The sequence below is a fragment of the Callithrix jacchus genome, chromosome 6, assembly GCF_049354715.1.
Source record: "Callithrix jacchus isolate 240 chromosome 6, calJac240_pri, whole genome shotgun sequence".
In the NCBI taxonomy this organism is placed as follows: domain Eukaryota; kingdom Metazoa; phylum Chordata; class Mammalia; order Primates; family Cebidae; genus Callithrix; species Callithrix jacchus.
In genome coordinates this window covers 11,108,684-11,136,459 of record NC_133507.1, presented here as the reverse complement: position 1 = coordinate 11,136,459, position 27,776 = coordinate 11,108,684, and the positions used below count along the sequence as shown (strand labels likewise).

The 27,776-nt window shown below is 47.0% G+C and overlaps 1 protein-coding gene across 2 annotated transcripts in view; it reads right to left on the bottom strand.

The window, feature by feature from the left end:
• Positions 1–26,768, bottom strand: part of FAM169BP (family with sequence similarity 169 member B) — an 86,038-nt gene extending 59,270 nt beyond the window's left edge. For both annotated transcript variants that reach the window (XM_017973280.4, XM_078375993.1), the window contains exon 1: positions 26,559–26,768. In XM_017973280.4, coding sequence (XP_017828769.4) covers positions 26,559–26,718 — 160 coding nt within the window. In that variant the 5' untranslated portion in view covers positions 26,719–26,768. The remainder of the gene's footprint in view (positions 1–26,558) is intronic.
• Between the last annotated feature and the right edge of the window lie 1,008 nt (positions 26,769–27,776).

Sequence of the window (27,776 nt, the reverse complement as noted above, 5' to 3'; positions counted from 1 at the left end):
TTTTGTATTTTTAGTAGAGACGGGGTTTTACCATGTTGACCAGGATGGTCTCGATCTCTTGACCTCGTGATCCACCTGCCTCGGCCTCCCAAAGTGCTGGGATTACAGGCGTGAGCCACCGTGTCCAGCCAACTCAAACAAAATTGATAGCATCCAACTTCAGCTGAGAAGCAGCAGTCAGTTTCCCACTCCGCAGTGACCAACGATTCTGGCTGGCATGTCCCCAAGTAGGGATGAAGCTGTATCCCCAATCTGTAGACCCCCACATCAGCCTCCGATTCACCTCTTGAGCATCCCGTAGGGGAAGGAGGTTACCGCAGCAACTGCCTCCTCTTTCTACTCCTCCTCCTCCACCTCCTCCTCCTCCTCCTCCTCCTCCTCTAAGATAAGCCTGGACGTAAACGCCCACATCGAGCCCCTTGTGGAAAAGCAGCTTCCCCCGCTTATTTCTGAAGCACTGTTCCCCCTGCCAATCACTTTTCTGGAATCAAAAACTGCAAAAAGTGGCAAGTCTTCAGTCCACCAAGTTTGCCTAGGAAGAATCTCACTGCTGGGAGTAGATCCCGGAGGGGAAGCCTCCTAACTTTGGAGGATGTTAAGAGCTTCTGTGGACAGCCTCTGCAGAAGCCCAGCCTCCTTGTGCCTGACTTTCCAGGGTGAAAATGTCATGGGCATGCAGAGTGGTAAATAAATAGCTGAGTAAACACATTTTCACATTCTTCCAGCCCCCTGGCCTGAACTGAACCGACAGGCCTTCCCTACTTCTGACTGGGCCCCAGTGCATAGCTTGGGAGCCAGATGGATCCACGATGGCACCTCATCAGTTCCTTACTCAGGGACCACTCAGATCTGCCATAAAGACCGAACTGAGCCTGCGTCGCCTCTCTCCTATCGCCCTGACATTCACTCCTTGGCTCAGAGCCTCAGCAGCTTTTCTTTTCCTTTTTTTTTTTTTTGAGACAGGGTCTTACTCTGTCACCCAGGCTGGAGTGCAGTGGTACGATTTCAGCTCACCACAGCCTCAACTTCCCAGGCTCCAGGGCTCCTCCCACCTCAGCCCCCTGAGCAGCTGGGACTACAGGCACAAGCCACCATGCCCAGACAATATCTGTTGTTGTTGGTGATGGTTTTTTGTTTTTGTTTTTTGTAGAGACAGGGTTTGGCCACGTTGGCCAGGCCAGGCTGGTCTCAAACTCCTGAACTCAAGTGATCCACTGACTTCAGCCTCCCGAAGTGCCGGGGTTACGAGCGTGAGCCACTGCACCAGGCCCTCAGCATCTCCTAACAACTATCTGCTCCATCCATCCATCCATCCATCCATTCATCCATCCATCCATCTGCCCTCCCCCATCACCAATTAAAATAACAACAGCAGCTGATGTTTTTTGGCCTCCAGTTGCCACAAGATGCCGAGAGCTCCACATCCATGATCTCACTGAATCCTGTTTACCTCATTTATAGAAGAGGAAACTGAGGCATCTAGAGGATAATACCTGGCTGGCAAGGGAAGCACTGGGTCATGAGCCCAGGTCTGATTTCAAAATCAGTGTAAAATAATCAGATTTTGCTACTGACCCAATTAAAACAGTTCCCTTTACCAAACTCAAATGCCATTTAAAAGTCCCAGGTCAGGCCAGGCGCAGTGGCTCACACTTATAATCCCAGAACTTTGTGAAGGAGGATCACCTGAGGTCAGGGGTTCGAGACGAGCCTGGCCAACATTGTGAAACCCCGTCTCTACTAAAAATACAAAAATTAGCCAGGCATGGCGGTACGCACCTGTAGTCCCAGCTACTCAGGAGGCTGAGGCAGGAGAATTGCTTGAGCTTGGGGGGGAAGAGGGTACAGTGATTGAGATTGTACCACTGCACTCTAGCCTGGGTTACAAGAGTGAAGCTGTCTCAAAAAAATAAACAAAATAAATAAATCCAAGGTCCCTCCCCTGCAGCACTCGGGGTACCCTATGGCCCCGCTGCAGGGCTCTCTCCACCTGTCCATCCTCAAGACCCATCTCAAATGCACCCAGCACTACTGAAGCCTTTCTGGAGCCCCAAAACACAAGGGCAAGGACTCTGGGGGACACTGAGTCCTGTGTTCTGCCTAAGATACAATAAGCATATGTGGGCCACATCCTCTGTCTTGCAGGACCCCCTAGCTCACACCTCAACTCTGTCTCAGAGCAGTCACCCCCGACAACTCACAACGAGAGGAGCTGGGGCATGCGGAGTACCACACAGCTCCCCTGCCCTCCCCATTCCACTATGAAGACCCCTTCCCATGCTTTTCCCATCCGAAGCACTTAGTCCATTTGCGTGGTTGTTCAACTGAGCTCTCTGTTCAAACTGCTATTCGTTTCAACTAGTTGGGCAAGTGGCTTCCCACAGTCTAAAAAAGATTCACTGAATGTTCAAAGAAATTCAGAAAAACAGGCCGGTTGCAGTGGCTCACACCAGTAATCCCAGCACTTTGGGAAACCGAGGCAGGCTGATCACGAGGTCAGGAGTTCGAGACCAGCCTGATCAACATGGTGAAACTCCGTCTCCACTAAAAATACAAAAATTAGCCGGGTGTGGTGCTGCATACCTGTAATCCCAGCTACTCGGGAGGCTGAGGCAGGAGAACCACTTGAACCTGGGAGGTGGAGGTTGCAGTGAGCCGAGATCATGCCACTGCACTCCAGCCTTGGCAACAGAGTGAGATTCCATCTCAAAAAAAAAAAAAAAGAGAGAGAGAGAGAGAAACAAGCTGGAGAGAGGGTTGCTTCCACCTTGGGGCCCACACACGTAGCACATGGTCCTCCCACAAAACCAACTTCAATAGCTAACTCTCAAAACAAACCCAGGAACTCCAGCATTAAGGGGCAAGTGGAGACCTGGCCTTGATTGTCACTCTGTTCCTGGCCCTGTGTTCTGGGAAAGATGTTTGTCAGATCTGGACCACCCATCTCCTGCAGTGAGGATGCAAGTTCAACAGAAGAGCATGATTAACCAGCCCCACGAAGATGCTGACCTTGGCCCCTTGTGAATTCACCTGCCAGGGGGTGCAAAGACACTGTGGTCATTTGGGTTTGCAGGGCAGGGGCACCTCACCCAAGGCCGTTAGGCCTGAGACCTGGCTGCTCAGGGACCCAGAGAAGCTCCTGTTCTTGCAGGCAGCCCAGGATTGCCTGGCATCGTTTCTGGTTATGTGTGATCAGAAGCAATGCAATGAATGTTTTGCTCCTTCTACACCATGAAATCGTTTCCCCAATAGGTTATGCTGCGGGGCCTGTTGGACTCCCTTAAAGAACTCAGTGGGCTGTAGCCCAGAACACCCTCTGCCCCAGAGCTCTAGTGGCTGGCCACCCAAAAGGCCACAGGGACAGGGAGTGTTCTCAGCACTGAAGCCACCAGGATCAGCAGACACAGCCCAGCTCCATGATCCTGAGAGTGGGTGCAGCCTCAGGTCCATCTCTGGAGAGCAGGGTCCCCGAGGCCACATAAATTAACCCTCCCAGACCACAGCAAATTGGGGGAGCGCTTAATGCTCACAAAGTCACATGGCACCCAGAAGCTAGTTTCCCTTTTAAAGATTGAAAGCAGGACGCAGTCCCCTGTGTCCCCAGGAAAGAGAGCCACAGAGCAGGCGCCAGGGCCACCTCTCCCAGGCCTTCCCTCAACCCAGCCTGGGAGACAGGGACAAGGGGAGCCAGACTGAGGCCTGCAGCTCCGACCCACGCAAAGGCCCCAGGCTGCCCAGCATTTTTGTTCAAATTCGTTGTCTTCCCTGAGGGATACTTCCCGCTTCCACGGATGTTTGGGTTGGCTTTCTGGAAAACTGGGTGGGAATGAAAATAGGAGCTGCTTAAGGCAAGAGGCAGGGGGGAGGGGGATGCAACTCTCACTAGGAAGAAAGATTCTCCTCCCCAGCCCAGGAGAAAGAAACCCCCCCTCATTACCCAAGAGGAGGCCCCCTCCATCACTAACCCAGGAAGAATAAACACATACACACACACACACACACACACACACACACACACCCCACCCTGCCCTGCCCTGGGAGGAAGGAAGCTCCTCTCCCCTGCTCAGAACCCCCTCACTCCCCAAAAACCCACAAGGCTGAGGCTTAGGAAGTAAACAAGTCCAGGGGCTGGGGGCCCAGCCAGGCCACCACACTCATCTGCTGCTGACGGGAGGCACAGGCTTCCAGATGTGAAATGCTAAGAGGCTTTAATGGCTTCAACTGAACAGGAAATATTTTTCCAAAGCCAAAAGAATGTAATCTTTTCAGTACCATGTAAAATGCTTTTATGAAAAAGGCACACAGTCAAGACAATAATTCACTGCAGACTGTAAAGAAATTGAAACCCTCCGGCAAACCCCAAATTTAAGAATTCCCTTTAAGCATAGGTTGGCATAGTTACCTTAAAAACAAAAATAATGGTATGTCTTAAAGTGTTTTTAGGGAAAATATTTAAAATCATTCAGAATCTTTGTATCAAAGCTTGGGTTCTCAGGGTTGCATCAATAGTGTGATTCACTCCCCCAGCCACTGCCTGTCCCATCAGCCACCACCACGGCTGTGTCAGCCACTGCTGATTGGTCCAGCGAGGCCTAATGTCCAAGGCCCTCCCTAGCCCCTTTTGGTCTTTCCTATGTAAACTGCAATGTCAACTAATGAAAACCTCGAAAGGGATCAATGTTCTGTAATTAATCAATGATTTAGTATCACTTGCAAAAGATTCTCTCCAAAGACTGCCTTACCCACAAAGGTTAGGAAAATCTTTTCATTTTAACAAACGTAATTTTTCTCATACGGGCCCATTATTTTAAGAAACATTACCAAAGATATTTTAAATTTTACCAGCCCCTCTCTTAGAAACTTGGACTTTGCTGAAAGCCACTGCCTGGTTGAAGCAATATGTCCTGGGAAAGACTGGCTAAAATCACCTGATTTTTTAATAATGTGGGCTGTCATTCTTCAACTACAGTAAGAACAATTATTGATAAGGATAATGTGAACACATTTTTAAGAATACAAAATTATGAAGTAGCATTCAACTCCTTTTTTTTTTTTTTTGAGGCAGAGTCTCGCTCTGTTGCCCAGGCCAGGTACAGTGGTACAATCACAGCTCATTGCAGCCTCTACCCACTAGACTCAAACAATCCTCCTGCCTCATTTTTTTATTTTTGTGTGTGTGGAGACAAAGTCTTACTACAGGCTGGTCTCAAACTCCTGTGCTCAAGCGCTCCTCCCATCTCAGCCTACCAAAGTGCTCGCTGGGCTTATAGGTGTGAGCCCCTGCACCTGGCCATCAAGTCATATATACATATATATATTTTGAGATGCAGTTTCACTCTTACCACCCAGGTTACAGTGCAGTGGTGCTAGCTCAGTTCACTGCAACCTCCTCCTCCCGGATTAAAGTGATTCTCCTGCCTCAGCCTCCCAAGTCACTAGGATTACAGGCGCCCACCACCACACCTGGCTAATTTTTTTGCATTTTGAGTAGAGACAGGGTTTCACCATGTTCGACAGGCTGGTGAACTCCTGAACTCAGCTGATCCACCCACCTTGGCCTCCCAAAGTGCTAGGATTATAGGCATGAGTCACTGCGCCTGGCCTCAAGTCATATTTTTAAACAATAGTTAGGAATAGACACTGCTTATACAAAATCCTTTTTTCTTTTGGTTTTTATTTTTTCACGTAGGTGGTCTGTTTCTTTCTTCACAAATCAATTTTCTTGTAAAAGGAATTTATCATAGAAGAAATCCTTATTAAATAAGAAACCTGCCCCATGGGGGTTAAATGACTAATTTTGGGCTTAGCAGAGAGCATGAAAATTAGTTTCTTATCAGAAAGAGGACAACACCAGAAAATACAGGAAGCTTGTGGCAAGCACTCTGCAGGGGTCTGGACCCAGGTGTTCTTCACACCCACAGTGGTGGAGTAGCATATAAAGGGAGAAGCGTTCTAAATGCCACCTCAGCAGCTCAGAATCCAGAACCAGAAACACATCAGGGGCTCCGATTTCTAGTGAGGTGTGCACTGCACAACATAGTCAGGTCCCCAGAGCTACGTGTCCTTAAGCTGCATGCTTTAAGAAAACTCAATACTCACTTACACACAACTCAAAAACACACTTCATTCTGAGCCTACAAACCTCACCACAGGATGCTTTAAAACTCAGAGCTGCTGGGCACAGTGGCTCACGCCTGTAATCTCAGCACTTTGGCAGGCCGAGGAGAGCAGATCACCCGAGGTCGGGAGTTCGAGACCAGTCCGACCATCATGGAGAAACCCCATCTCTACTAAAAATACAAAATTAGCCAGGCATGGTGGTGGGTGCCTGTGATCCCAGCTATTCGAGAGGCTGAGGCAGGAGAATTGCTTGAACCCGGGAGGCAGAGGATGCAGCAGCGAGCCGAGATCGCATCACTGCACTCCAGCCTGGGCAACAAGAGTGAAACTCTGCCCCAAAAAAACAAAAGAAAAAAGAAAGAAACTCAGAGTTACTTTTAACTTAAAGTATGCTTATGTTTAATTTTCTCTGTTTAAAGGGGGGCTGTGAGATTCAGTAAGGAAAGCCCACAGTTGCTTGCGGCAGTGCCTGGCATTTGTTTAATATCAAAGAAAGTGAGGTTTTGGGGCAGTCATCACTACAACCTTCCCGGTATGACGCTGGCCTTTTCTCAAGTGCATCCGTGGAACTCTAGCTCCACAAGCTATGTTTGAGATATGCTCCTGAAAGGGGATTTCTGAAGTCAGCAAGATTAGAAAAGGGTGGGATTCCACACCTATGAGAAATCGAGAACTAGCCAGTTACGGTGGCTCACAGCTGTAATCCCAGCACTTTGGGAGGCCAAAGTGGGCGGATCATGAGGTCAAGAGATGGAGACCATCCTGGCCAACACTGCAAAACTCCATCCCTACTAAAAATGCAAAAATTAGCTAGGCGTGGTCACTTGAGCCTGTAGTCTCAGCTACTCGGGAGCCTGAGGCAGGAGAATCACTTGAAGCTGCCTGGGAGGCAGAAGTTGCAGTGAGCCAAGATAGGCCATTGCACTCCAACCTGGGCAACAGAATGAGACTCCATCTCAAAAAAAAAAAAAAAAGAAAGAAAGAAAGAAAAAAGAAATCGAAGACTTTTGGAAATAGTTTGCTTAACTCAGCATTTATTTCCCAAACGCATTTAACTAGAGACGCTTTGTCCCAGAACATTGACAGGTTACAAAGCCACCTTGGAGAAGAATGCTTTGAAATGTCACAGTAGAAGGACCCATCACTATCAGACAGAAGGCAAGCAGGCAAGCGCCTGAAGTTCAAGGTCAGAGCGTATTAACTCACGGCCATTGGAAAGAGCCATAGTGACAGCAGTACACCCTTCTATATACAAGAGGAGAGAACAGAAGGTAAAGCAAATAAACACTTGGATATTTTTGTTGTTTTTTGAAGAGCATCTGATTGCCAAAATATTCTTAGCAAAGAATTTTTTTTTTAAGTTGGAAGACAGAATGTAGAATATGTTAGAATTTCTTGAGCAGATGAGCAAAATTGTCAGGGAATGAGGAGGCGCTGCTGGAGGTCTGCAGGTGGTGGCGGTGAAGTTCTTATTAGCTGGTAATTGACAGGCAGCCCGTTGCTCTGTTATCACATATTTAGTATTGGCCGACTTGCAACTGTCATTGCCTTGGCTGAGAATAAATCACTTGTCCCAAATCTAAGAAGGTAAAATATGCAGATGACTTTCTGAGCCACCCACACAAGGGTTTATATAATCCCAATTGCTTTTAATAAGGTCGTCTCGTAATCTGGGCATCGATACCTCTTACTTTTAGGCACTTTTACAAGAATAAAACTATTTTTTCTCTTTGAATCATTCAGAAGGAGATGAGGTGGGACTAAAAACATACAGTTCCTTTTGCATTCAAAGAGGTGTCATGTCTGGGGACCAACAGGTCTCCATTTGGGGCAGACAGGAGGATAAAACACGTCAAATACCTGCTTCCTTTTGAATGATAACCAAAGACAGGTCCTCACCTTACACCGTGCAGGAAGTTCAGGCATCCCTCACCGCTGACCATGAGCCAGCTCATCCTGCGGTCATCATGATGGTGCCCTATTTGTCTAACCTTTACCAGGAAGGAAGAGGGCTTTGGCACAGGCACAGGACAACACAGAAAGCCTGACTCTTCGTATCCTGAATTTAATTGACTAGGAACTTATAAAAATACCAAGTCCCAGTGTCAGTAACACCACAACACCATGCGGTGGCCCCAAAGCTGGTGGGAAAATGCTGTGGTGGAACAAGTGTCCAGCATGGATCTGGAGCCCTAAACCACACAGCACACATGAGAAGAAAAACAACTCCTCGTCACCATAATCCACTTACCCATTAGTCACAGAAAAACAGCATTTCTCAGAACTTACCCCAAAATTGTGTCTCTCAATGGGCTTTATGAACTGTCATCCAAAAATCACATCCTTACATGTTTATCTACTAGATTTCAAACAATAAAACCTCTGAAAAGGGAAAAAATGCTTTTCATTTTGGCATGCCTAGCTCTGTGCAAGCAATGAAGAGACTTGAAAGCACACTGGTCCTCATCCGTACAGCCCAGTTCTGGATTAAGTTGGTGCACACTGTCTAAGCACTTGGACTCCAGATACGCAGCACTTGAAAAACGAACGGTGTTGAATGTGTGTATCTTAAACTCAGACAATGATTTACTCAGGGAAAATGCAGTCGCTTCCAAATAATTGGAAATGTATTAAGATGACTACATTTTTACAAGGGCACTGAACTCCTTTGTGTAAAACCGGAAAGTAAATGAAGAATTACACGCAGAATACTAATATTTGCATCAAGGTTGCAATATTGATACCAACTCAGTTTTAAATTGAAGAAATAGTAAAGGAATGTAATATTCCGCCTTCTGCAGATAAACAATATTTCTGAAGTACTTTTTGGGAGAAAATGTAAGGTATTACAAAACATGGCGACATGTTCCTCTATTAAAATGTACTCTTTTCACTGGGCGCGGTGGCTCAAGCCTGTAATCCCAGCACTTTGGGAGGCCGAGGCGGGCGGATTACGAGGTCAAGAGATCGAGACCATCCTGGTCAACATGGTGAAACCCCGTCTCTACTAAAAATACAAAAAATTAGCTGGACATGGTGGTACGTGCCTGTAATCCCAGCTACTCAGGAGGCTGAGGCAGGAGAATTGCCTGAACCCAGGAGGCAGAGGTTGCGGTGAGCCGAGATCGCGCCATTGCACTCCAGCCTGGTAACAAGAGCGAAACTCCGTCTCAAAAAAAAAAAAAAAGTACTATTTTCAACCTTGCATTTGCATAACATTTTCCAGTTTACCGAGGGCTTTCACATTTCCTCTCTTGTTTGAAACTTACATCAACCCTATGAAGGCAATGAAGCAGGAAGCCCTAACCCCATTTTTCAGGTGTGGAAACAGAAGTTCAAAAACAAGAAGTTATTAGTAATGAGGCTGGGGCTCAAACCCAGCTCTTGAGATTTCTAGCAGAGCCTTCACTGACTCACCTACTTACTAATTTCTATTGTCCTACCTACACGTTGCGCAAATGGCAGCCAGCGCTCCGCAGGCAGAGCACTGTTGAAAATACCACTGAACTAACTTGCACACCCACGTCCATAGCAGCGTTATTCACAATAGCTCAAAGATAGAAGCAACTCAAGTGTCACTGATGGGCGAGTGGATAAACAGAATATGGTACACACATACAATGGAATATTATTGAGACTTAAAAAGGAAGGAAATTCTGACACATGTTACAACATGGATGAACCTTCAGGTCATTATGCTAAGTGAAATAAGCCAGTCACAAAAGGGCAGGTGCTGAATGATTCCACTTATATGAAGTACTTAAAATAGGCAAATTCATAGAGAGAGAAAATAGAATAGAAATTATCAGGAGTTTCCGGGAAGGAAGAAGAGAGAGTTTTGTTTAGTGTTTGCAGAGTTTCTGTATGGGATGATTTTAAAAGTCCTGGAGATGGATGCTGCTGAAGCTTGGACAACAATGTGAATTTACTTAATGCCAGTTAAAAATGGCTAAGATGGTAAATTTTATGTTATGTATATTTGAACACAATAAATAAAATGTTGGCTGGGCGTTGTGACTCACCCATAATCCCAGCACTTTGGGAGGCTGAGGTGGGTGGATCAACTGAGGTCAGGAGTTTGAAACCCGCCTGGCCAACATGGTGAAACCCCGTCTCTACTAAAAATACAAATAATTAGCTGGGCGTGGTGGCATGTGCCTGTAATCCCAGCTACTCAGGAGGCTGAGGCAAGAGAATACTTGAACGCAGGAGACAGAGGCTGCAGTGAGCTGAGATCATGCCACTGCACCCCCACCTGGGCAACAAGGGAGAAACTCCGTCTCAAAATAAAATAAAAAATAAAATGTAAAAAAAACTGAATATCTAGCCCCTTCCTTCAAAAGTTTCATTTTATGTGGAAAAATATGACACATTATTATTTTAGGATGTTTTCACAGAGTTAAAATATATATAACAAAGTTTATCACTTAAACATTTTTAAGTACACGGTTTTGTGGCATTATGTACATTCACACTGTTGTGCAATCATCACCACCGCCTATCTCCAGAACCTTCTCGGTTTACCCAGTAAACTTCCGTACTCCCTGTTCCAGTGACTAACCCTCCCTGGCAACAGCCATCCCACTTTCTGACTCTATCAATATCACTACTCTAGGTACTTCATATAAGTGGAATCTTACAATATTTGTCTTTTTGCAACTGGTTAATTTCATATACCATAATGTCTTCAAGGTTCATCCATGTTGAAGCACATGTGAGAATGTTCTTCATTCGTAAAGCTGAATAGTATTTTTTCAGATTATTAGGTTTATTGAAACTATCTCTTTTTATTATATGATTAGACCACATTTTGTATATCCATTCCCCCAGCAATGGACACTGGGGTGTTTGCACCTCCTGGCTGCTGTGAACACAGGTGTACAAATATCTGTTCAAGTCCCTGCTTTCAAGTATTTGGGGTATATATCCAGAAGCAGGATTGCTGGATCATACAGTAATTTTATGTTTAATTTTTTGGGGGACTGTCACACTGTTTTCTGCAGCAGTGACACCATTGAATTCAAATTTCTCCACATCCTCAGCGACACCTGTCATTTTTTATGTTTTGTTTTTTTGTTTTTTGTTTTTTTTTGAGGCGGAGTTTCACTGTTGTTACCCAGGCTGGAGTGCAATGGCGTTATCTCGGCTCACCGCAACCTCCACCTCCTGGGTTCAGGCAATTCTCCCTCAGCCTTCTGAGTAGCTGGGATTACAGACACACGCCACCATGCCCAGCTAATTTTTTATATTTTTAGTAGAGACGGGGTTTCAACTCTTGACCTCGTGATTCACCTGCCTCGGCCTCCCAAAGTGCTGGGATTACAGGCTTGAGCCACTGCGCCCGGCCATTTTTTATATTTTTGTTTGGTTGTTTTTGCTATTTTGTTCATTTGGGATAGAGTCTTGGTCTGTCGCCCAGGCTGGAGTACCACAGCATGATCTTCGCTCACTGCAACCTCCACCTCCTGGGTTCAAGCAATTCTCCTGCCTCAGCCTCCCAAGTAGCTGGGATTACAGATGCCCACCACAACGCCCAGCTAATTTTTTGTATTTTGAGTAGAGACAGGGTTTTACCATGTTGGCAGGCTGGTTTTGAACTCCTGACCTCAGGTGATCCACCCAACTCAACCTCCCAAAGTGCTCAGATTACAGGCGTGAGCAACCGTGCCCAGCCAGTTCTCATGCGCTTGTGATTTGCATTTCTCTAATGATTAGTCACGTTGAGCATCTTTTCATAAGCTTAATGGCCATGTGTACATCTTCTCTGAAGATGTGTCTATTCAAGGCCGGGCACAGTGGCTCATGCCTATAATCACAGTACTTTGGGAAGCCGAGGCAGGGGGGAATCACTTGAGATCAGGAGTTCAAGACCAGCCTGGCCAAGATGCTGAAAACCTGTGAGGTGGAGATTGCAGTGAGCTGAGAAGATCGTGCCACTGCACTCCAGCCTGGGCAACAGAGGAAGACCCCATCTCAAAAAAGAAAAAAAGAAAAGAAATGTCTATTCAAATCCTTTGCCTATGCATTCACAAGTTTTAGCATCAACTTTGAAAAACTTGCAAGAGGCAGAAAGATAGACATTCATTCAGTAGGTGATGAGAGGTAAGGGGTGTGTGTGTGTGTGTGTGTGTGTGTGTGTGTGTGTATTGCCGCTTCCTCTAGAACACACCCAATAGGAAAGCACATCAGAGAATAGAGTGCCGAGAGTTCAGGCAAGATATGATGACAAGTTAGATGACTGATGGCATTGAAGATGGAGAGAGACAGATGGGAGACTGGAGCCAGGTCTTGGCAATGGGACATGGCAGAACTTGCTGCTAAGCTGCAGATGCAGGGTGAGAGGCCAAGCCGACCTTTACTTTAACTCTTTCTCTTTCCCTCAACAAAATTCAACTGGCAGCTTCCAAATTGTGACAAACTTAGACCGTGTGCAATGTTCCTTTATAAACTATTAAGATCCTAGCCTTCCCGAACGGTTACACTGATGAACAGTCCAACAGAAGAATGAGATGCACATTACCCTAAAACCTTAAATATTTATAAAGTGTCACTAACTGAGCAAGTATGAAAAGGCAGATGAAATGCCCACAAAAGGACGGCTTTCATAGATTAGACTGACACCCGGAGAGACTCAAAGAGTGATACCATGACTCTACGCCACACAGATGTTTGGACATGAGGGCAAGGGCACCAGCTCTGAGGTCATTCTGACTTGATTTCAAAAATCCCTGAGCACATGATTAAAGAAATTTCCAGGGCCAGGTGCGGTGGCTCACGCTTTTAATCCCAGCACTTTGGGAGGCCAAGGCGGGTGGATCACGAGGTCAAGAGATCGAGACCATCCTGGTCAACAAGGTGAAACCCCATCTCTACTAAAAATACAAAAATTAGCTGGGCATGGTGGCACGTGCCTGTAATCCCAGCTACCCAGGAGGCTGAGGTAGGAGAATTGCCTGAACCCAGGAGGCAGAGGTTGTGGTGAGCCGAGATCGCGCCATTGCACTCCAGCCTGGGGAACAAGAGCAAAACTCCATCTCAAAAAAAAAAGAAAGTTCCATGAAAGTATCAGCACAAACTACAGAACTGGACTGACAAAGACCACAAATATTAAAACCATTCCACATAGAAGATAATGATATTAAATATGTTTCAATAAATTTAAATAAAGAATTTAAAGGTCCAAGATTTTTCAAATGCCTAATAAGATTCCAGGGGGAAAGAACTTCTAGAATGAAATGTTTTCAATAGCCAATGAACTGGAAAATATGTCTAAAGAAATTACCCAGAATGCAGCACAGACAAATACACATATGGAAAACTTGAAAGGCAGGTTAAGAGAAAGGAAGAATAGAATGATGAAGCCTGGTAACTATCTAATTGACATATAGAGAAATTAGAATGAGGAAGAGTCAATATTTGAAAAATGAATGCTTGACATTTTTCCAGAATCAATGAAAAACATCTACCCTCACATTCCGGAATTCCAACCAATCCCCAAAGAAGGAAAATAAGAGAAAAATTCCCACTTAAACACACTAATCAAACTGAAAAACAATAAACACAAAAAGATGACTATGAAAGGGCCACCACACCTGGCCCACATTTGTAATTCCAGCACTTTGGGAGGTTGAGGCAGGTGGATCACCTGAGTTCAGGAGTTTGAGACCAGCTTGACCAATATGGTAAAACCCCGCCTCTACTAAAATTACAAAAATTAGCCAGGCATGGTTGCATGTGCCTGTAGTCCCAACTACTCGGGAGGCTGAGGCAGGAGAACTATTTGAACTCAGGAGGCAGAGGTTGCAGTGAGCAGAGATCGTGACACTGCACTCCAGTGACAGAGCGAAACTGTCAAAAAAAAAAAAAAAAAAAACAGGAGCCAGAAGGAAAAGACAGATCCTTTCAAGAGAATGGCAATTAGAGCCAGGCACAGTGGCTCCCAGCACTCTGGGAGGCCAAGGTAGGCAGGTCACCTGAGGTCAGGAGTTTGAGACCAACCTGGCCAACATGGTGAAACCCAGTCTCTACTAAAAATACAAAAATTAGCCAGGCATGGTGGCACATACCTGTAGTCCCAGCTGCCTGGGAGCCTGAGGTGAGAGAATCACTTGAACCCAGGAGGCAGAGGTTGCAGTGAGCCAAGATCATACCACTGCCTCCAGCTTGGCTAACAGAGCAACACACTGCCTCAAAAAAAAAAAAAATGCTGAATGGCAATTAGACTGACAGCTGCCTTCTTGAGAGCAACTACGGAAGCCAGGAGACAATGGAGTACTATTTTTTTGAAGTGCTAGAAGAAAAATAACTTTCATCCTCCATCTAGCAAAAGTAACTTCCCAGTACGAGGCAAAATAAAGCAATATTTAGAAAAATAAGACCCAAGGGAATTGGCTACCAGCAGATCCCCCTAAAGTTATTTCTAAAGGATGCATATCAGGGAAAGGAAAAATGACCCCAGGAAGAAGAGGTGATGGTTGGCATGCCTGCATGAGGGCGATCTGGCAGGCGCTCCCCACTGGAGTGCTGTGGCCAGTGGACTGGGAACACACTGGCCCCTGCAGCACAGCAGGTGCTAAACCTTGAGGGGCCAGAGAGAACAAAGCCATAGGCCTGGTCCCAGCACCCCTGCAGAGCCCACAGCCCAGGAGGGCTGAGCTGTGCCTTTGGCCCCTGAAATCTTCCAGAAACCAAGCCAGTTGACTGAACCCACCTTATACCAAAGTCAAACCCTTAAGGGCATCAAAGAAGATATAAGCAAAAAACCAATCCAAAGGACAGCAACTTCAAAGATTAAAGAAAAATCAACACACACAGATGAGAAAGAACCAGCACAAGAACTCTGTCAACTTAAGGCTTGGCACAGTGACTCACACCTGTAATCCCAGCACTTTGGGAGACTGAGGCAGGCAAATCACAAGGTCAGGAGTTCGAGACCAGCCCAGCCAACATAGTGAAATCCCATCTCTCTTAAAAATACAAAAATCATCTGGGCATGGTGGTGTGCGCCTGCAGTCCCAGCTACTTGGGAGGCTGAGGCAGGAGAATCGCTTGAACCTGAGAGCCTGTGGCGAGCCAAGATCATGCCACTGCACTCGAGCCTGGGCAACAGAATGAGACTCCATCTCAAAAAAAAAAAAAAAAAGTACGCTGTCAACTCAAAAAGCCAGTGTCTTCTCACCTCCAAATGACCACACTAGTTCACTCTAAATGGTTCTTATCCAGGCTGAAGTGACAGACACAGAATTTGAATCCGGATAGTAATGAAGAACATCAAATTCAGCAAAAAGTTGAAAGCAAATCCAAGAACTCTAAGGAATCCAATACAACAATACAAAAACTGAAAGATGAAATCACCATTTTAAGAAATAACCAAGCAGGGTATGATGGCTCACACCTGTAATCCCAGCACTTTAGGAGGCTGAAGCTGGTGAATTGCTTGAGCTTAGGAGTTCGAGACCAGCCTGGGCAACATGGTGAAACCCCATCTCTACAGAAAATACAAAAATTATCTGGGCATCATGGTGGGGGCCTGTAATCCTAGCTACCTAGAAGGCTGAGGCATGAGAATCAGTTAAACCCAGGAGGGAGATTTTGCAGTGAGCCAAGATTACACCACTGCACTCCAGCCTGGGTGACAGAGCAAGACTCTATAAATAAATAAATTTAAAAAGGCAAGAAATGAAGAGAAGATGATCCACCAATAACCATGTTTAAGAGTTATTCTTAAAAGCAGGTAGTAGAGGCCAGGCACGGTGGATCATGCCTATAATCCCAGCACTTTAGGAGGCCAAGGTAGGTAGATCACGAGGTCAAGAGATCGAGACCATCCTGGTCAACATGGTGAAACCCCGTCTCTACTAAAAATACAAAAAATTAGCTGGGCATGGTGGCGCGTGCCTGTAATCCCAGCTACTCAGGAGGCTGAGGCAGGAGAATTGCCTGAACCCAGGAGGTGGAGGTTGCGGTGAGCCGAGATCGCGCCATTGCACTCCAGCCTGGGTAACGAGCGCAAAACTCTGTCTCAAAAAAAAAAAGAGTTATTCTTAAAAGCAGGTAGCAGGTATTCATCAGCAAATAACTATTTTCTTTTGGAGGACAGATTTTGTGTTTTTTTACACCAAGTATGTTTTAATATTTTAATTTAATATTCATATATGATGAAAAAAGAAATAAAGCAATACCTTTTCTCCTGCATACCTTAAAAAAAGTTTTTTTTCAAGATGTTCCAGGTCAAATGTAGGCAGTATGCGTGTATTACACAAATCGCTTGTTGAGAAACATAGAAGTCTAAACGAATAACCAGCTACAATTCGCTGTTTGAATATTATACAACTCTGCCACATATATGCACACACCAAAAATCATCTGCTAAGTACACATCTAATAGAATACAGCTGGGTGCGGCGGGGGCAGTACTGGGAGGAGCTTTATGCAATGAAGACTCTGCAAAATCAACTTCATTGCAAAATGCAATGAAGAAATGAACCCAGGTTTCTCTATATTGATGGAATTTGTCAATTGTGGTTACAGACTCAGTTTCCAAAAAAAAATACATTTATCTTAATTTCTGCAAGTAAAGGAAATCAACTGGTCTAGGAGGGCTTGGGCCATGGGAGCCCCCCGAACCCTCTCCCCACACACCACAAGGAGTTCCCCTTCTGCCCTCCCCAGGCACTTCCAGGCTTCAGCCTCAGGGCAGTTCCTGGTGGTTCTGTGGCTGCCCTGCTTTGGAAGAGCAAAGAAGCATGAAACATTTTCTGTGCCTTGAGAGTTAATAGGCATTGGTTGGAGCAGGTACCTCTTAGGAGGGAAAGGAAGCCGTTGCCTGGGGATATGGCATGCAAAGGGTTTGAAGTGAGAAGGCGCAGAGTGAACTAGAGAATGGAACAGGAAAGAAAGACCGGGAGAAGAGCAGCAGGGGGTGGGGGGTGGGAGGATGGAGGGACATGCCTGGATTTCAACAGTGGCCTTTGGATTCACGTAGTCTGTGTGCCCCACCTTTGCCCAAGCCTGCTGGTCTCTGGCCTTGGAAAAGCAAACCCACAACCACAGGTGGGCGCACTCACTAGAAGGCATGGCATTTCTAAACCACTGCTGTTGCGTGCCAAGGTTCCAGACCGTCAGGTGTCACTGACCTGCCACTGCTCCTCCAGCCCTCCAGCAACCCTGACTTTAAAAGTCACGTGACCCCCTGGGGCATCTGACCAATAATTTATATTGCCCTAAAGCTTCTTTCTATACTACAAAATAGTCATTTTCTACAATCCTCTGAATTTCCCAGGGCTAAGCTCTAAATTGGAGTACTAAAGGAACCAGCAGCTAGCCAATGTCAGGAGTCCAGCAAAGGCCAGTCAGCTGGCCACCAGACTAGGGTTTCAAAGGTCAAAATGATAACACTCAGCATCCACTGCCCTGCCACCACCCCATCCAAGTCCCAGCCGCCCGGTCATTCACTCTTCCCATCAGGCCATGGCAGGACCCATGCCAAGGGGATCAAGACAGCAGCCATCACATGCTGTGCAGATACCATTTCATACAGATATCCTACAATCCCTGATGTGGAGAAAGGGGGTGACAAGAACCATCTAGTGTAGATGCCACTACATGGCAAGGAGTCACAACAGAAGATGGGGATACAGATACAGTGCAATCTCAGCTCACCACTCAGGCTGCGTGAATCCGAAGGCCACTGTTGAAATCCAGGCATGTCCCTCCACCCATGACTGCTCTTTTCCCTGTTCCATTCTCTGGGCCATCAGGGGAACTCACTGTGGACCTGGACCTCCCAGCAAGAACCTGGAAAGACATTCCAGGAAATGCGCTGCCCAGAGCCCTGGCCAGGGGGTGGCAAACCAGCTTGCCAATACACTCAATCACAAAAACATCCCTCCCAGCAAACTTTCCTACAACCACAGAACTTACCAGGGTCTTTGCAGCACCTAACAGGAAATGCTTCCTCCATGCCACACTCACAGAGCACCTGCTGTGTGCCAGGAACACACAGGGCTCTAGGGCTGGAGGATCAGCTCAGGCATTGCCCTCAGATAGTTACTATCTGCTTGAGTAGGAGGTGACAACTTCCATGACCAGGAGGACCGCTTGAGGTCAGGAGTTCAAGACCAGCCTGGCCAACATGGTAAAACCCCGTATCTACTAAAAATACAAAAATTAGCCAGGAGTGGTGGCACATGCCTGTAATCCCAGCTACTCTGGAGACTGAGGCAGAAGAATCACTGGAACCCAGGAGGCGGAGGTTGCAGTTACCTCCTACACAAGTTTACCTACTCATGGAGGTTGTCAGTTACCTCCTACTCTACCAGAAGCCACCTCATCCTTTCCTTTCATACTGATGAAGAAACGGGGATAGTCAGGCCGGGCTCGGTGGCTCAAGCCTGTAATCCTAGCACTTTGGGAGGCCCGAGTAGGTGGATCATGAGGTCAACAGATCGAGACCATCCTGGTCAACATGGTGAAACCCTGTCTCTACTAAAAATACAAAAAATTAGCAGGGCATGGTGGCGCGTGCCTGTAATCCCAGCTACTCAGGTGGCTGAGGCAGAATTGCCTGAACCCAGGAGGGGGAGGTTGCGGTAAGCCAAGATCGTGCCATTGCACTCCAGCCTGGGTAACCCACCAGAGCGAAACTCCATCTCAAAAAAGAAAAAAAAAGAAATGGGGATAGTCTGTGCCAGTGTTAAGAGTCCAAATATCCAGCCCAGCCAAGAACTGAGATCCCACACGTGCTGGGTCCACGTTCCTCTACAGAGATAGTTACACACTATGGACTAGAGAAGATCCAAAATGGCTGATGACTATTTGGTTCTGGGGAATTTGTTATTTTTTGAGATGGGGTCTCACTCTGTCACCCAGCTCTGGAGTGCAGTGGTACAACCTCGGCTCACTACAACCTCCACTTTCCTGGTTCAAGCGATTCTCATGCCTCAGCCTCCCAAGTAGGTGAGATTACAGGCATAAGCCACCATGCCTAGCTATTTTTTTGTTTGTTTTTGTTTTGTTTTTTTGGTAAAGATGGGGTTTCACCATGCTGGCCAGGCTGGTCTTGAACTCCTGGCCTCAAGTGATCCACCCACCTCAGTCTCCCAAAGTGATTGGATTACAGGTGTGAGCCACTATGCCTGGCCTGGTTTTTAAAATGTTATGTCTATACGAGGTCATCTCTGAAGAATGAGTCCCCTTAGAAACTGAAACATGAATTATTTACTTGCTGGGCCTCCACTTTTTTTTTTTCTTCTTTTTTTGAGAAGGAGTTTTGCTCTTGTGACCCAGGCTGGAGTACAATGGTGCAATCTCAGCTCACTGCAACCTCCGCCTCCTGGGTTCAGGCAATTCTCCTGCCTCAGCCTCCTGAGTAGCTGGGATTACAGGCACGCGCCACCATGCCCAGTTAACTTTTTGTATTTTTAGTAGAGACGGGGTTTCACCATGTTGACCAGGATGGTCTCAACCTCTTGACCTTGTGATCCAGCGCCTCAGCCTCCCAAAGTGCTGGGATTACAGGCATGAGCCAGTGCGCCCGGCCTGGGCCACTTTTTTAGAGGGGACCTCCACTGGTGGGGGAGGGAACATCTACTTTGAACCTCACCCTCATGACAGTTTCCTTTCTCTGGGAGTCAAACCACCACCAACCCGATGGCCACAATGCCACTTACTATGCAGGGGACTTTAGGCAAGTTACTTAATCTCTGTGCCTCAGCTTCCTCACCAGTGAAATGAGGATAATAACAATACAGTAGTCCCCCCTTACCCTCAGTTTCACTTTACAAGACTTCGATTCTTTCTAGTCCACCTCGGCCTGAAAATATTAAATGGAAAATTCTAGAAATGAACAATTCAAAAATTTTTAATTGCATAGGGTTCTGAGTAGCATGATGAAATCTCGAGGCATCCAGATCTGTCCCACTGGAGGCATGAATCATCCCTTTGACCAGCAGATCCATGCTGTCAACATCCTTGCCCATTAGTCAGTTAGGAGCCATCTCAATGATCATATTAATTGCCCTGGCGTCACGGTGCTTGTGTTCAAGTAATTTTTATTTTACTTAATCACTGCCCCAAAGACTAAGAGAAGCGATGCTGGCAATTCAGAAATGCCAAAGAGATGCTGTAAAGTACGTGTGTGCATGCGTCCGTCCTTCCTTCCTTCCTTCCTTCCTTCCTTCCTTCCTTCCTTCCTTCCTTCCTTCCATGCCAAAGAGATGCTGTGAAGTGCAGTGCTTACTTCCTTTTTTTTTTTTTGAGACAAAATCTCTGTCATCCAGGCTAAAGTGCCATGGCACCATCACAGCTCACCGTAGCCTCACTCTCCCTGGGCTCAGGTGATGCTCCCACCTCAGCCTCCCAAGTAGCTTGCACTACAGGTGCACACTACCACAGCCAGCCAATTTTTGCAATTTTTGTAGAGACAGGGTTTCACCATGTTGCCCAGGCTGGTCTCAAACTCCTGGGCTCAAATGATCTGCCCACCTCGGGCTCCCAAAGTGCTGGGACTATAGGCATGAGCCACCACACCCCGCTGGTAAAGTGCTTTCTTTAAGTGAACAGGTGAAAGTTCTCAATTTAGTAAGAAAAGAATAAAAAATCATATACTGAGCTTGCCAAGGTCTACAGTAAGAATGAACTTCTATCCATGAAGCTGTCTGTGAAGAAGGAGAGAGAAATTCGTGCATAGTATGTGTAGGGTTCAGTCCTGTCCTCGGTGTCAGGCATCCACCGGGGGTCTTGGAATGTTTCCCCTCAGATAAGGGGGAAGTTTTGCATCCACATTTACTACTTATTGCTAAAGTATTTAAGGTAATGTGGGAAAGGGCTTAGCACCATACATGGCACACAATAAACTGTTTCTAAAGGTTTACTAAAAATATATTAAAGCCTCCCCCACCCAAAAGCACAAAAGAAAATCCATCTTCCCTAACACTTAACATCACTTCAAGCTCAGCCTCCTCCCTTTTCTTATCCCTGCAAACCCTTTGGAAATGGCAGCTGTGCCCAATCCTGTTGAAGGTCCTGAGAGATACCAACTCTCCCCTCTGATCCTTTTTCTGGGCAGGTGTCTCTGTCTCCCTCAGCACCAGGCCTGCCCCTGGCTTCTTTCCTTTCTGATCTCTCCTCCTTTGGGGCCTTGCCTCTGGCTGACTGATGGCACCATGAACACCACGAGAACCTCTGTGACTTGCATGGAGAGCTCCTGGAAAATCTGAAGTAACCGGAAGACCATGAAAAGGGGAAGAAATGATCAGCCCCTGTGGCACCTAATTAACTTTCAGACATTCTCTACTGTTCCTTATTCCAGCCCAGTTGCCTTATCAATTGGACTTTGTAACTGACCTTGGGACTCCAGACTCTATGACCCCCTCCCAGCTTGCAAAAAACGTCCAAACCTATAAAACCAACTCCTATCCCACAGCCCTCCACTGACTCTCTTTTCGGACTTAGCGCGCTCGAAACCGGTGAATGAACAGCCATGTTGCTCATGCAAAGCCTGTTTGGGGGGTCTCTTCATTCAGAGAGCGCGTTTTAACAGTCTCAAAACCAGGTCCTCAGCACTTCTCACTCTGAGCTTTCTGCCCTTGTCCTCAGCTCCTCTCCTCCTCCCATGCCCCAAGGTATGAGACAGCCTTTCCAAGGTTCCATCTGCTCTGCTCTCTCTCTACGAAGAAACAGAGGGTCCCTCAGAGCCCAGGTGCAGGCACTGGCTTTTCTAGAATTATGCACTTCAAATTCCCTCTAAGCTCTGGACTTAATGTTTCTGCCCAACTCTTCGTATCTCCAAAGGGAGGTGTATCCTGAATCACTCTCAAATCACTGTCCTGATCGCACCATTTTCCCCACTGAGAGTCAGTTCCTCTATGGGCATCACCACTGTCCCTGTTCCTCGCCCCCAAACCCAAGCTTCTGAGTCGCCCTCAATTTTTCCTCCCCACCTGCTAGCTTTCTAGTTTACCAGTCCTCTCTGCTTTTTCTTCTTAAGATGGAGTTTCACTCGTCGCCCAGGCTGGAGTGCAGGGGCACCATGTCAGCTCACTGCAACCTCCGCCTCCCAGGTTCAAGCAATTCTCCTCCCTCAGCCTCCCAAGTAGCTGGGATTACAGGCGCCTGCCACCACGCCCAGCTAAGTTTTGTATTTTTAGTAGAGACAGGGTTTCACCATGTTGGCCAAGCTGGTCTCGAACTCCTGACCTCAGGTGATCCACCCGCCCTAGCCTCCCAAAGTGCTAGGATTACAGGCATAAGCCACAGTGCTCAGCCCCTCTCTGCTTTATTACCAGTGCAAATTGTCAGAACACCCAACTTTTTCAAATTCAAACACTTAACTGACTTCCTAAATGAAGGTCAACACGATTCTCACACAGGCTTTGGTTTTGTGGATAAACAGAAGGGAGGAAGTCAGAACAAAGGGCTTTCTCCACAATCTACTCTCAGTTTCACTGGTCAGTTCTTACGCACACAGTCTCATCTAAACCTTACAAGGCAAGTTAAGTTCTTATTTTATAGATGATGGAAGGCCAAGGTAAAGGATGAGTGTGGTAACAGAATCGGGCTGTGTCTGACTTTCTTTCCTCTTTCCACTGCACTCCAAGCTGAAATGACAGCAACAGATGGTCTGGTGGAACCTAAGAAGGTTTGCAGTGTCGGGGAAATTAAAAACACATACACACTCTCAGAAATCCCGGGAGAGAGACAGAGTGAGACAGAAACAGAGAGATGATATGCATATATGTGCTCCTGGCGGGGGTGCAGGTCAAGACCTCAATTACCTGGGGTACCACCTCCAAAGTCTCTTCAGACAGTACACCTGCCTCCTGAAAACCAGACACACCAACACTGAGGAGCCTTGTTCAGACAGAGCACAGCTCCCAGGGGGATGCCTTCTCGCTGTGTTTCAGCACCAGAGCTCAGTGGGGCCTGAGCTACAGCCTTACCTGAAAGCCTAATTCTTGGTTTCATGCTTCCTTGCTACAGGAAATTGGATTCCCAAGTAGACATGATTTGCTCAAGCCCTTTTTGCAAAGGGGCTACCACAGTTCAGGCAATGGTTCAGCTATGCAAAACTCCAATCCATGTGGAAATGATTAATGTGTAACTGCTTTGTGTCATCTTGGCCATCAGGGACCACAAAGCCACAGCAAAAGCTGAAATAAATACAGGAAAATCCTTATGTTTTAAGCCAACTATACTTTTCCAGAAGATGAAATGACCATTACTTTTCCCATTAAAAGGCAAGGAGACTGGGTAGAGCACACAGATTTCCCTAAAGCAATCCTTGGGAGGAACGCTCTGACTCATGAAATCAATCCCAGGCTGCAGGGCAGGGAGGAGCTTCCAGGAGCACCTTAGTGTAATAGGGCTCTACAATAAACCCCTAAATGGGCAAAATCTTCTTCATTTTGTTGATGAGGAAGATGAGATTCAAAGAGCAAATCACTTTTTTTCCTTGCCCTAGTTCTCCAATGGGTAAACTGGAAACAGTACTGACCATCCACAGCCATGAAGGCCAGCTTTCTAAAAAGAACCACAGAGAAAACCATCAAAAAAGAAATAGTAACTCCCCTTCCAAAACAAAAGACAAAAAACCTGTCTCGGCCGGGTGTGGTGGCTCACAGCACTTTGGGAGGCCTAGGCAGCCAATCACTCGGGGTCAGGAGTCCGAAACTAGCCTGGCCAACATGGTGAAACACCTTCTCAACTAAAAATACAAAAAGAAGCCGGGCATGGTGGTGGGCACCTATAGTCACAGCTACTCAAGGGGCAGAGGCAGGAGAATTGCTTGAACCCAGGAGGTGGAGGTTGCAGTGAGCCGAAACTGTGCTATTGCACTCCAGCCTGGCTACAGAGTAACACTCTGTTTAAAAAAAAAACACACACACACACAATGAGATACCATCTCATGACAGTACGGCGATCATTAAAAAGTCAGGAAACAACAGATGCTGGAGAGGATGTGGAAAAATAGCAATGCTTTTACACTGTTGGTGGGAGTATAAATTAGTTCAACTATTGTGGAAGACAGTGTGATGATTCCTCAAGGATCTAGAACCAGAAATACCATTTGACCCAGCAATCCCATTACTGGGTATGTAGCAGGACCCGCAGTGAAGAAAACCTCTCAAACACTGAACTGAGAAAGGCAGTGGCTTTTTATTCAGCCAGGAGCTGTGGCAGGCCAATGCCTTAACAACCGAACTCCCCAAGAAGCAGCTCTTTTCCCCTTTTATAGGCTTACAACTCTAAAGGAGAAAGCTGAGACAAAATGGTGTCACTGTCCATTGGGTGGACAATTGACCTCACAATCTTTGGGTTCATTGATTCGTTAGTTCATATTCGGGAATAGGCAGGGGAAGGGGCTTACAGAGACAAGACAAAGGCAGTAAATCATTAGTTGGCAGAGGTATTTGAAGAGGGGGGCTCAGTCATATAAACGTGGAGGACATGACACAGTGCCAGGCTCTGGCTGGTAGTGATAACATTCTTTGCAACACTTTCAAGGCTTATAGATAGCTTAGATGCTGGGAACTGAAAAGGGAGTTTTCTTCCCAGTCCTTGGGCCTCATTATGGCCCGGTCAGTAGCATCAGCAAGTCCCTTGGCCATGGATTCCAGTTCTTTGGTATTTTATCTCTCTTCCTCCTTCTCATACAGAGGTAGGAGTGGAGGCCTTCAAGGAGGGAGATGGGAAGCGGGGTGGGGGGGGCTCCCCTCTTAGGTATATACCCAAAGGATTATAAATCATTCTACTATAATGACACATGCACACATATGTTTATTACAGCACTGTCCACAATAGCAAAGACTTGGAACCAACTCAAATACCCATCAATGATAGACTGGATAAAGAAAATGTGGCACATATGCACCACAGAATACTATGCAGCCATAAAAAGGGATGAGTTCATGTCTTTTGCAGGGACATGGATGAAGCTAGAAACTATCATTCCCAGCAAACTAACAGGAACAGAAAACCAGCCACTGCATGTACTCACTCATAAGTGGGAGTTGAACAATGAGAACACACGGACACAGGGAGGGTAATATCACACACTGGGGCCTGTGGGGGTTGGGGGGAGGCTAGGGGAGGGAGAGCATTAGCAGAAATACCTATTTAATACAGATGACGGGTTGCCAGGTGCAGCAAACCACCATGGCACGTGTATACCAATGTAACAAACCTGCACATTCTGCACATGTATCCCAGAACTTTATAATGAAAGAAAATTAAATACATAAAAAATAAAAATAAAACGTCCACAGAAAAATGTAACTAATCCATACAATTGGCTAATAGTTACCTTCCCTCCTTAACTCACTCACCTAAAATCAGGAGAAAAGCAACTCAAAGTCACAGCTTTTAGATGCAGGTCATAAAAGACGAGAGTAATTCGCCACTGAGGTTGCCTTCCAAGAAAAGGCAGTGGAGCCTTGATGAGAGATTTTTGCTCCCTTACCGTGTGGCCGTAAGTGTACGTGTGGCGGGAGAAAGTGGCCAGTGTGAGGCTGAACTGACCTTGCACCCGGCCTTGCCACGTGTCCCCACAGGAAGAAGGGAAGGGAGCAGGAGGAAAAGAGGCACTTTCTCAGCATACAAAGGCTCTACTCCTGCTCCTATCCGAGCACTTTAGGGGCTGGCGGGCTTTGGCGGGTTTTGCTCCACGTGCATTCACATTGAGAAATTGCAACGGCTCTGCCCGGTTTTCTGAAGAGACGGCCAAGTATGGCATCCCCTAGGGCCCGGGAGGCTGCGGGCTCGGGGAGGCGCGCTCCGGGGCCAGAACTGGCGCAAACTCCGGGCTCCCGCCACCTTGACCTGCTCCACCTCCCCGCCCCCGGCCATAGGGGGCGTCCTGGCCCGGGGAGGGTCACGGTAGCGTAAGGGGCGCCTGCACTAACCCGAGCGGCCATACCTAATTCTCTCCCACTGTGCGGTTCCCATTTCACAGACAAGACCGCGGGGGCCCTGGGAAGGTAGGAGCTCGCCCACGCTCCCGCGCCTGGGAAGCAAGCCCAGGTCAGTCCTGGCGCCCTGTGTCCCCGAGGGAACTCTGACAGGCGTCGAGTTGATGCTGGCAGTGCCTCCTCTGGCTTCCCCGCTCATTTCCTCCCTACTTTTCCCGGGAGGGCCTTAGACGCTCCCGGGGCTGAGACGGGGAGCCCCGCCAACCCCGCACTCGACGCCCAGGCCCCCAGCCCTCCCCTGCGTTCCGTCCCGGGGCAACAACAGGTGCGCGGCTCGCAGCACCCTGACGCCGGCTCCGGAGAAAGTTTCCCTGGCAGCCGCGCGCAGTTTACGGGCTCCTGGTGCAGTGCTGCGACCCGGAGCTTTCGGGCAGGCGGAGCCATTGAAACCCGAGACACTGGGAGGAGCCGTCCGGGTGCGCGGGGAGGGAAGCGGGCGGCTCTAGGCCTGGCCACAGCGGTTCCCCTTACCTGCGGCACCGCAGGCAGCCTCAGGCTTCATCCCCGGCTCAGGCAGCACCGCGCCCCGCCCGGGAGGCTGTCCCCGTGACCCTCGCATGCTCCTCTGTCTCATTCCTCCCTCGGGGCTATCGCTGCTACCCGCCCCCTTCCCCTCCCCCAGGGTCACCATCGAGTAGTCTACCCTGCTACCAACCCCTGGCTCCCCAGTTAGCAAAGAGCGTTGACTCCACCTCCCCACCTGATTCGCAAACCCCAGGATAATTTATTTCTGTTTGGTTTGTGGCGAGAAGAAACCGTTAGTGCTCCTACCCGCTATTCACAGGCACGCCCTCGCCACTGCCCGGGCCTGAACCGAACACATCCCAACCCCCTCCCACGCCCCTTCACACTTCCATTATTTCTATTTCTTTGGACAAGAATCATTTGCGTTAATCCTTTTCGAAAATGTACAAGTTGTTTCACTCCAGTAAGCTTATTTAAAAAAAAAAAAAAAAAAAAAGGAAGAAGGAGAAAGAGGAGAAAGAAGAAAGAGGAGGAGGAGAGGGGCAGGAAAAGTAAATTCACCCAGTTGAAAAGGGAGGAGGAAGAGGACGAGGAGGAAGGTAAATTTACACAGTTGAAAAATAGGCCAAAGACAAGGAGGAGGAGGAGGAAAAGTAAATTTACAAGGTTGAAAAAGGGAGGAGCTACTGGGAGGCTGAGGCAGGAGAATCGCTTGAACTTGGGAGGTGGAGGATGCAGAGAGCTGAGATCGTACCACTGCAGTCCAGCCTGGCAAAGAGTGAGACTCTATCTCGATAAAAACATTTTTTTTAAAAGTAAAATATATTTCTTCAAGGTATGAAGAAGTATACATTTTTCGGTGCATGTTTTCGTTACTTTAAGTTCTCTTGTTTTTAAAAAATTACATATATAATGTCTGAACAGTTCCTTTAAAATAAGTGTGTGTGTGTGTGTGTGTGTGTGTGTGCATGGATACAGTGTATATAAAGAATAATGAACTGAAAAGGTCCCTGCTTCTCATTTAACTCCTATTTCCAAAGTCAGTATTAGTCAAATACTTCTTCTTTTCCTTTTAGTTAGTTACTGAGTTTTGCATCTTGCATGAGTAACTTGAACCTACTCCAAAACTAGAAAATAATTCTACGTTTACTTCCAGTATTTTTGCTGTTTTGATTTTTAGACGTGAATTTTTAATCCAATCTGAATTTACTGACCTATATGGCA